Raw genomic sequence first — 9,850 nt, forward strand, 5'->3', positions numbered from 1 at the left:
TCAACACACTATACCACTAATTCCGGGAATGAAACCTGTAAAACAAAAGTTATGTCGAATGAAACCTGACGTAGCTCGTAAAATAAAAGAGGAAGTTCAAAAACAAATAACTGCAGGTTTCATCAAGGAATCAAAATACCCCGAATGGGTCGCCAACGTCGTCCTAGTTCCGAAAAAAGATGGAAGGGTAAGAATGTGTGTCGAATATCGAGATCTAAATAAGGCAAGTCCAAAGGACGACTTCCCTTTACCACACATCGATATTCTGGTGGATAACACAGCAAATCACGCACTTCTCTCATTCATGGACGGATACGCAGGTTATAATCAGATTCTCATGGCAGAAGAAGACATGGAGAAAACAACCTTCATAAAACCATGGGGTACTTACTGCTACACGGTAATGCCATTCGGGTTGAAAAACGCGGGTGCTACTTACCAACGTGCAGCGAGTGCCTTACTCCGTGACATGATGCATAAAGAAGTCGAAGTATATGTGGACGACATGATTGTAAAATCAAAAGACCGCCCAGGCCATCAAGTAGCCTTAAGAAAATTTTTCGAAAGGCTAAGAAAATAAAATATGAGGTTGAACCCATCTAAGTGTGCTTTTGAAGTCACCTCAGGCAAGCTTTTGGGTTATGTCATAAGCTCTAGAGGAATAGAGATAGACCCAACCAAGATCAAAGCAATCATGTCAATGCCACCTCCCAAAACTGAGAAGCGGATTCGAGGATTTATTGGCCGGTTGCAATACATAAGTAGGTTCATATCAAAATTGACGACAATATGTGAACCAATCTTTAAAAAGCTTAAGAAGAATGTACCAGTAATATGGGATGACGAGTGTCAAAAAGCCTTTGAAAAGATCAAAGCCTATCTCGCAAATCCTCTCGTATTAGAACTACAACTTCCGAGAATACCTCTTAGGCTATATTTAACAATTACCAAAGAAACAATGGGAGCTATGGTAGCACAAGAAGTAGAAGGCAAAGAAAATGCGATCTACCATCTAAGCAAAAAAATGCTCGAATATGAAGCACGTTATACACCACTTGAGAAATTGTGCCTCGCCTTGGTGTGGGCCACAACCAAGATAAGATATTACATGCTAGTGCATACAGTCTTCGTAGTCTCCTGATTAGATCCACACAAGTATCTATTCGAGAAATCTACACTCAATGGACGCATATCGAGATGGATAGTCAATTTAGCCCAATTTGATGTAAGGTTCATGCCACAAAAAGCTATCAGAGGATCTGTGGTGTCAGATTTTCTAGCAGACTTTGCAATAGAAGACTCGACGCCGATACAAGACAATGAATTTCCAGATGAAGACTTAATGGTCACTAAAGTTGATACTTGTACCTAGTACTTCGACGGAGCCTCAAACCAAAAGGGATGTGGCATCGGAGTATTGCTAGTATCACCTAAAGAAGAGCATGTTCCAATCTCCATAAAGCTTGATTTTGACGTTACCAACAACGCTGTTGAATACGAAGCATGCGTGGTAGGCCTTGAAACAGCTTTGGCATTGGGAGTAAAAAAGTTAAGGATATTCGGAGACACTTCATTAATCAACAATCAAATCTCCAAAAGGTGGAAAGTAAGGAGCGAAAGTCTGGCCCCTTACCAAACCTATCTGGAAACCCTTACTAATCAGTTAGAGAAGGTAGAATACACATACCTACCTAGAGAAGAAAATCAATTTGCTGATGCCTTGGCAAGACTAGCCTCAATGGTTAGGATTCCTACGGAAATCGAGCAAATGCCTCTAACTATAGAAAAAAGGCACAAACCAACATATATTCAAGCTATAGAAGATGATGAAGTAATCCAGGAAGAAGAAGAAGAAGAAAAAGAACCGTGGTATACAGATATAGTCAATTATGTCACCAAAGGAGAATACCCTCCCCATGCTGACAAAAGAGCAAAACGAGCATTAAGACTCTTGGCTTCCCAATACGTACTCATAGACAACAAGCTATATAAAAGGGTACCTAAGGGTCGAGCTCTCTTATGTGTAGGAAAAAAGGATGCCCAAAGAGCAATAAGGATAGTCCACGAAGGAATTTGTGGAACTCACGTAAATGGCAAAATGTTAGTCCAAAAGATAATGAGAGAAGGATACTATTGGACTACAATAAATAAGGATTGCCATAAATACGTAAAAAGATGCCCTAAGTGTCAAATCTATGCCAATTTACAACACGTACCTCCATCCTTACTCTACACCTACACGTCGCCATGGTCGTTCTCTACATGGGGAATTGACATCATCGGCAAAATCACTCCCCCAAGAACAGGAGGTCACGAATATATCCTAGTGGCAATTGATTACTTCACAAAGTGGGTCGAAGCGCAATCATACGCCAAACTCACTGCAAAAAATGTAGCACTCTTTATCGAAAGAAATATTATTTGTCGATATAGAGTCCCACATGAAATGATAAGTGACAATGGAACTCACTTTCAAGCCGAATGTGAAGAATTGCTACAAAAATATGGCATTCAACATCATCATTCTTCCCCTTATAGACCTCAAGCAAATGGAGCAGTCGAAGCAGCTAATAAGAATCTAAAGACTATCATCGAGAAAATGACGGAAAATTACAAGGATTGGCCTGACAAACTTCACTTCGCATTGTGGGGTTACCGCACGTCAATTCGCACATCAACAGGAAATACGCCATTTTCTTGGTTTATGGAATGGATGTCGTACAACTTGTCGAACTAGAGATTCCATCTCTACGCATCGCATTAGAGAGCAAACTCGATGAAGTTGAATTGACTAGGGCAAGATATTAAGAGCTAATTCTACTCGATGAAAAACGACTAGAAGCTCTACATACATCACACTCAATGTTACCAAACTCGTATGGCTAGGCATTTTAATAAGAAGGTCAAGACACGAAACATCAAAGTAGGAGACTTGGTGTTAAAAGCATTAAGGAAAAATGTTTTAGATCTAAGGGGAAAATTCAGACCTAATTGGTCTGGACCTAACATTGTCAAAACAATCCTGTCAGGGGGTGCTGCAAAATTAACTGATATGGATGCAATGAGTTCTCGAACATGACAAATCTTGACCAACTTAAAAAAACTACCCATAATTACTTGAGTAGGATACTCAAGAGAGCTACGTTTGGCCTGATTCCTTAAGAAAGGATACGTAGGCAACCCTTTACGGGTGCGGCCACTTTATTTTTTTTTCAAATCTCGCATCCCAGACTTAATAAAAACTTCAACAGAAGATCGACGAAACATCGGCGTCGCAGAAAAAATTCTGGCGCCAACAGATGAACATCAGCGCCAGATGACGGCATCCGTCGCATGACGCCAGACTGCCGTAGTTGGCGCCAGTCGCAGAATCGTGGCGCCAATTTACTGAAAAATGTCTGGGAATATTTCAGTGTTTTTCGAAAAAATTTCGACTTCCGTCTCGAAAAAAATTTCTGGAAAATTAATTTTTTTGGTTTTCATTGCTTTAATAAAATAAATTTAAAGTAAATAATTTAATTAAAAAGCTGCAATTTCATTAATAAAATAAATTACATTATTGATAGAATTTAAATAAAGCTTAAATAAATTAACTTTAAATTTAAAAACTAAGTCTAATAATTGGAAATTAAGCAATGCTCTTAATCTTTTTTCTCTTTCTTAGCCCTTTTCCAATTCTTGTCTGCATCTTCTTCCTCATCCATAACCTTAGCTAGTAGGCATCCTTTAGAGGACCTACATTCAATCTTGGAGTAAATAGTTTCCCCCTTAGCTAGGACCCCATGCTTCTTTTCTACCCAAGCTTTCTTTTCTATGGTGTAAACTTTCCTTTTTCCTTTATCTTTCACAGTACTCTTCTTCCTAGGCATTATAGGTGTTTTGAACTCAATTCTTTCACCCAAGCGTTCCTTAACAAGAGTCACCTTGCACCTAGACGACTCTTCACATCAGTTTTACTCTGATTTTTCTTCACGTCCTTTGAGGGTTTCTTAAGAAGCCACTTTTTCACATCATTGGGCAAAGAAGGATGAACCTTTTGGGTAATTACTTCTCATAAAGGTCTAGCGCTCCAATAAGCATCAAATTTGTCTACTTCCTGGGAGACAGGTAACTCGTAGGGACGACGAAGATCACAGGAAGGAATAGTCTAAAGTAGGTCGTACTGTCTTTTTACCCTGCATGGATAATAAAAAGTCATGCGGGACAAGCTTGAAAGACGGCAGAAAGGCTACTTGTTGACACCAACCATCTTTTCTATTTTCCACCAAGGGATGACCCACTTGATGGCAAAATCACAAGAATCGAAGACTTTCTTCCATTCATGGCGCCCCATCTTAGAGAAGCGTTTCTTCCTTCTCACAAAGCAATTTGGAGTATACTTCTCAATATTGTCCGGATGGCTAATTAATTCCAGTCTTTACATTAGCCACATCTGTAAAACTTGCAATGCAAATAAATTATTATTACTATAAAAAAATATATTTTTGATTTCTATAATTAAAAATATTATTTTTCTACCTGTAATAAAATTGGGGAGCCCCGAAAAGGTGCTTTTGAATTTTTCTTTAATTCATCAAGGCTAAGCATAGTCTCTCCAACTATTAAGGGCATTGGATTTCTCCCAGATTCAATCACTTATAAAACAGTGGATATAATCGATTGACCCTCATTATTTTTACCACTAGTGAGAAAAAATTGATTAAGCATGCAAAACAGGAAAGCCCTTCTTCTATAAACATGGAAAGATTCAGAATAAGGTCTATCAAAATAATGGCGAGCAAATTCTTTCAAATTAACTATGTTAGCATCTACTATTTTTTATAGATCTCTGTCTTTTAAATTAAAGAAGCGTTCAAAATCCTTATAATAATACTCGTTTATTCTAGGGATTACTACAAGATCTAGCGCAGAGAAGCCTAAAATAGCACCGAATTCTTCCGCCAAAGGGCTAATTTCATCATACCCTATTCTAAAGCAATGAGTATCTACATTCCAATATTCTAGAGAGGTATGAATAAAATCTGAATCAAGATCTACCCCTTTGACACCATACATACCCCCCAAGTGAAACACATCTAACTCTTTTCTCTCCTTAGCATTAAGAGACCGACACCATTCATGAGTGTAGTTGGTAAAACTTTTGGAGACTAGAGACATGATGTTATTTTTCTAAAAGCTAAGAAAATTTTATTTGCTCAAATTATGAAGAAAATCGGCTGGGCAGGGGGCTATTTATACACAAAATTGGAGCAGTTTTAATCCAGGAAGGATTCGGAGTCAGCGCTCATTAGCGCCAGACGCCAAATATTGGCGCCTGACGCCAGAGCCTGGCGCCAAACTCTAAGTGTAGTGCCTGACGCTACACCAAAACGCGTGGCGCCAGCTGGCGCTAATATATCTTCTCGTACAAGCGTTCCAAAACACCGCGTTTTTTACCTGATTCGAGTCTGCTAATGACTTTACAGTTTCTTTATTATTCTTTTATATCTTTTTCTAAAATTTCATTTATTCCTTCCTCTTAATTAATATAACTATTATATTAATTACATTATTTTTCGGATTTTATTTAGACTAACTTCCAAGTTTGTTTTATAAATCCAATATTTTTTTATGTGACTTTTATTTTTCATTTTTCTTTTTTGGGGGAGAAAGTCAAATACCCTCCATCAATAATAAAAATGACGGAATTTTTTGCGCAAAATTATTTTTCACAATTCTTTGCACACACAAACATGCACATAATAATAATAATAATAATAATAATAATAAATGAAAAAAAACACGATAAATGATGAATAAACTCATAGTATGTATATACAAACATGTCTAAATAATGAGTCTAATAAAAGGCAAAGTTCTATACAAAGTCAAAATAAAATAATAAAAGCACAGGAATAAGCTACGGCGCCGGGGGACGTACACCCATCATCTCATAAAATTGCGTCGTACGAGGAGTAACCTCTCCACCAGCTCCAGCGCTAGCTCCGGTCTCCTCAGGAGGTGGAAAACTCAACACAGAACCTGTCCACCCGAGATCAACCTGAGGCTGACGCTGCGGAGGCTGCTGCGATGACGAGCCGACCTCGTACATCCCACCACCTCTAAGAGCCGAGGTAGCCTCTCCGTGACCTACCGGCGCAGCATGTGCACCCTCAGATGAAGATCCTGAGCCCTCTCCCGCCTCGGTACGAGCAACCTCAGAACGACCGCCCCAACCACCCGAACCAGCACGACAACGTCTCGAGCTAGACCTCGCCGAATCCCTCTGCACCTCAGGTCTTGTGCGGGTACGAGAAGGAATGGGCTGACCCTGCAAAAGAAACTAAGATCAGAAATATGAAAAATAGAAGCGGTAATGCAAAAACATAAGAAGGGAAGCTACCTCCTGAACGGCGTCGTCTCGACGGCATGTGGCCACGTTCCTCATCCGAACGAGCTGGCTCCGGAGGGCATCTATGCATCGTGCCATCGCCGAAACACCTCGCGTGAGAACATGCATAACATATATGGACAAAAAGTTGCAAATAAATAAACTTACCCGAGTCTGGTGACGAGGAATCAACCGCTCCACAAAGCGCTCGCCCTCAGGAGCCGGAGGAATCATCTCCTCAATCGGCCCATATGTCCCCTGATAGTGGATTGACATACGGGGTGGCACGAACTCGGCAGGATCATCCTGACGAAGCAAAACAACATCAGTGAAGCATCACTTGGGGGCTACTTAACGAAAGGTAAAAGCTGAAAATCATACCGCCACATCCTCTGCAGGTACAAGAACTGTAGCTAACAACGGTAGTAGCTCTTCCTCATAGCATCGCCCAGGGATCGTGTAAGATCGCCAAGGGGTACCGGCTCCCTCTGACATGTTCACCAGCCTCGTGGCGTTAAACATGTGACGTGGTGGAGGAGCAGGAACGATAAAGCTATATGAGGAATGATGAATAGCAACCCTCTCCCCAAGATATGCGACCGCTCCATAGGTCCCTAAGAAATAGCGACGCTCAGCAGAATACTGCGCGGCTAGCCCAGGGACTGCAAAGTCGACCCACGATCGGTACAGCACCTCAAGCTCCTGCAAAGAGTGTCTATCAGACAAGAATCTATCTAAGGCATCACAAAATGTTCAAATAAGTAATGAACCATACCGAGATGATCCAATCTCGGACGTAGGCAGCGGACATCCCCACACGGCGGCTGCCCCAGGAAGCACTAACTGGAATCCTGCGCGGCGACGGTCTCGCCGGCGCAGCTGAGGGGAAGTACTCATAGAACCAGATCTATAAGAAGCAAAAGTTATCAGCAAGTGCTAACTACAATGTAGAGCTAAACTTTATAGGGAATAAAGTATACCTCTACGACCCTCCAAAAGCCGGATAGAGCAACGTTCCCCGCAAATGACCAATGTCGACACGAGTCCCGCAACGCTCGGATGAAATCAGCATAGGCCAAGCTGGCCTAGTCGTAAGTCCCGATCCGGTGTAGATCACGGACAGCGGGAAGGTAGTAAAGCAGCACCCTACTACCCTTGTCAGGGGAGAAAGTCCCTGACAGCAAGATAAGTGCAAAGATGCGCACCCGCTGCTCTTGGGTAGTCGCACCATTATCAAAAGCCGCAGCTAGAATCGAGCGGCGAATCCCCCTAGCCCTGAACTGAGTCGTCTCTACCTCAGCTCAAGCCCGAGTAACAATCGGACCCAATAGCTCCTCGACCTCGGGAGAAAAGACAGTAATCTCGCTGTCGAACGGCAGCGTCACGGAGCTAAACTCCAGTCCCGTAATGAGACTGAAGTCGGTAGGAGTGACCATCATCTCACCCCAGGGGAAGTGGAAAGTGTTGGTGGTGTCCCAAAAGAACTCCACCAGAGCACTGACTACATGGTGACCCCCATTAGAGGCAATCATGGCCTCCGAGGTCTCGAACAGTGCAGTCAGTCCGCAAGACTCCCATAGAAGTCTCGTCTGATCGTCTTTGGCGATGTACATCTTGTACAGGTCGCCCAAACCGTCGCAACCAGAACCGTGACAACGTGTCCTCCCAACTGTGACGCCCCGTCTCACCCTCTCAGAGATATGGTGGACGGGAGAGAAGTACAAGGTCCGCTCATCCCACTCAGGGAGTCGGCCCAGCGAAGTGGACGGATCAGCGTCGTCCTCTATAGGCTCATTCTCCCGTAGAACGTCTCGAGACCGTGAACCAAAGCCTCGCTGTCTAGCCATGCTACATTGTGCAGAATCATTATAAATTAAGGTTCTATGGTATCTAAGGTTCGCCTAACCGTATGATACTATGTTCGCAAAAAACAGAGTACATAGTTGTAGGGAATATTTCAAGCGTTAATCCCCTAGCTTGAACCCCACTATGATCATACACTACAGTATGGTGGCGTTCAAAGGGAAAGAAGATAGAGCAAAAGAGTCGCCAGCAAGTTTTAGGAACTTGTAAACCGTTCACGAGGTGAAGGTTACACCCCTTAACGATCCAAGAGATCGTCAACTCCTTAAGGTCTTGTACCAAATAGGGTTCGGGGATGAAGGTACAAATACAACCTAAAAGAGATTGAACCTGCCCTAATAATAGGCCTCTACTTTATTCTGATCGTATTCATGTGCGCTTTTTGACTAACAAACAAGCAATAGGATTAACCCTAAACCTGTTTATCTATGTAGGTTGAATATTAATGCACAAATAAATCTATTATTGGCGATCGCTTGAATTATAATCATATTAACCCTAATCAAGATTATTAATTATCTTATTAAGCGTGATTACAAGTACAAATTCCCTTTAAACATGCATAAAAGGCATGATCAAGCAATAACAATATATATATCAAGCAACATAATAATCATAATAATAATAATAATCATAAAATTATAATAATAATAGCATTCATAACCATAATCTTGAATCATAAAAATAATCATAATCATAATTAATAATCATAAATCATGTTAAAGCATAATAATAGCAAGATCCTAGGCATGATACTAACAAGATTAATAACAAACCCTAGCATGTCACTAACAATAAAAATCAAATCTTTAACCCTAACATGATACTAACAATCATAAATATTAGGAACAACATAAAAGGCATCATAACGATCATACTTAGAATTAAAGTTACCCTAGACATGATACTAGGAATATCATAATAACAACCTAAACATGATTTCTACATCATAACATCAATAAAAATCATTAAAATACTTACTTTGATGCCTCGTACCTCTTTCTAACAACAAAAGACACACGTTAGTAACTTCAAGGAAAATAATAAACAAAACAATAATTAAATTAAATAATGGAAAGAGAGATTTGGGACCAAATCCTCATAAATTAAACCTTTCACGCCTAGGGCAAAGGCAACTTCGAATATGGCTAGGTGTTTCTAGATCTAATGAATGCGGAATTTTGTATTTGAGAGAAATTAGTTTAGAAAAGCAGAGAGAGAGAGTAATCAAGGAAATCTTGATGAGAGTTGGTGAAAATAGAGAGAATTGATGATTGTAGGTTGATTCTGGATGAATGAAAATTGGTTATCGAAAACGGAGTTTTTAGCACGTTATTTATAAAGAAAATCAGCCAAAAATATCAAAACAGAATTCTGGCGCACATAAAACGATGTTGGCGCCAACGCTGGCTATTGGCGCCAGACGCCAACATTAGCGCCAGGCGCCAATGCTAGCGCCATGCGCCAAGCGTAGCGCCAGGCGCTACAGCTGGCGTTTGGCGCTGATTCAGAAATTCACGCGTTTTCTTAAAATTAGATAGAAATTGTCGTACAGGAGGATAAAATCGTATCTTCCTCAAAATATGTTCTTTGATTTTAATTAAAATTCTGAAAATG

General features: G+C 40.8%; 1 protein-coding gene across 1 annotated transcript; it reads right to left on the reverse strand.

The window, feature by feature from the left end:
- Positions 1-6,019: 6,019 nt before the first annotated feature.
- On the reverse strand, positions 6,020-8,217 carry LOC145557678 (uncharacterized). The gene is made up of 6 exons (XM_081618854.1): positions 8,179-8,217; positions 7,146-7,277; positions 6,752-7,072; positions 6,539-6,676; positions 6,383-6,453; positions 6,020-6,310 (listed from the first exon to the last, which is right to left on the reverse strand). The coding sequence occupies exons 1-5, from the start codon at positions 8,215-8,217 to the stop codon at positions 6,424-6,426; spliced, it is 660 nt and encodes a 219-aa protein (XP_081474980.1). The 3' UTR covers positions 6,020-6,310; positions 6,383-6,423.
- Positions 8,218-9,850: the final 1,633 nt, after the last annotated feature.

This window comes from Chenopodium album, chromosome 9, assembly GCF_948465745.1.
Source record: "Chenopodium album chromosome 9, dcCheAlbu1.1, whole genome shotgun sequence".
NCBI lineage: Eukaryota > Viridiplantae > Streptophyta > Magnoliopsida > Caryophyllales > Amaranthaceae > Chenopodium > Chenopodium album.